The sequence below is a fragment of the Acyrthosiphon pisum genome, unplaced genomic scaffold (genome assembly GCF_005508785.2).
Source record: "Acyrthosiphon pisum isolate AL4f unplaced genomic scaffold, pea_aphid_22Mar2018_4r6ur Scaffold_4432;HRSCAF=4978, whole genome shotgun sequence".
NCBI classification, from domain to species: Eukaryota; Metazoa; Arthropoda; class Insecta; order Hemiptera; family Aphididae; genus Acyrthosiphon; species Acyrthosiphon pisum.
Window position 1 is genome coordinate 1 of NW_021773970.1, and position 856 is coordinate 856.

Below are 856 nucleotides of genomic sequence, written 5' to 3' on the forward strand. Positions count from 1 at the left end.
GAGACAACACATGTGGGTATCACGTCCTCTTAATAGTGACTTATATCTAGGAACTGATTTGTAATGGTGTAATAATGAAAAATACGAGTATTTAACTTATATCCCCTTTAACAATAATGTGTACTGTGATATTTTTATATTCAACATACCTTTTACGTAACATTTGTAGGCTGTTGCTGGTAGGTAGATAAAGTCCTTGGGCATTTTCTTAATGTCTTCGACTTTTGACAAGTACTCCATTCCCCAGTCCAAGAAATAAACCATGTAGTCGTTGTCGTTTTTGTCCAAATCGTTAGGGGCTTTAACACATATAGCCCTATACCACAATTCATCAACTAGAACAAAACATAAAACAATTTTTTTTCGAAATTTCAATACAATAACAACGGGATGGAGGTGGTTAGTTTGGGGTGTTGCCCAGTAGTCTATTACTCACAGTACTTGGCCAGGCAGAGTTCGTTTTCGGCTGGTGTGTACAGCGGATCGACTGCGGTCATGCAGTGTTCTTGGATTTTTGCTTCCAAATCCGCCAGTGTATCGTCGATCAGATGATCCCTCATCATCAAACAGTCACCGTTCACGCACAAGAACGTCAATGTTTTAACAGCACCTTTTAGCCATCTTGCGTACTGCACGTCTTTGATTGTCAACATGTTGGAAAACCGCTTACTATGATCTGCAGCACCAGACGTTTGCTGTTCCTGACACAGGGTCGTACTCTGAAAACGGTAAGTGTGTAACAAAATTTAGTACGAGATTTTGGCTTGAAAATATTTAACGAACACGGTGTAGAGCGAACAATATCATGACTGCTTACCAGTAGGTTATTTTCGTTGCGGCTGTTGTTGAATTGAAA

At 39.7% G+C, this 856-nt stretch overlaps 1 protein-coding gene across 1 annotated transcript; it reads right to left on the reverse strand.

Annotated features, from left to right (window-relative positions):
* Nucleotides 1–96: 96 nt before the first annotated feature.
* On the reverse strand, nucleotides 97–850 carry LOC100569108 (RING finger protein 17-like). The gene is made up of 3 exons (XM_003248598.3): nucleotides 818–850; nucleotides 437–719; nucleotides 97–335 (listed from the first exon to the last, which is right to left on the reverse strand). Exons 2-3 carry the CDS (start codon nucleotides 651–653, stop codon nucleotides 97–99), a joined length of 456 nt encoding a protein of 151 aa, XP_003248646.2. The 5' UTR covers nucleotides 654–719; nucleotides 818–850.
* Nucleotides 851–856: the final 6 nt, after the last annotated feature.

Bases quoted from the DNA above. Each gene is read 5' to 3' on its own strand.
- LOC100569108 (XM_003248598.3), bottom strand. From the start codon at position 653: ATGTTGACAATCAAAGACGTGCAGTACGCAAGATGGCTAAAAGGTGCT. The intron at 336-436 runs GTGAGTAATAGA...GTTTTGTTCTAG, and splicing joins ACTCTGCCTGGCCAAGTACT to TTGATGAATTGTGGTATAGG.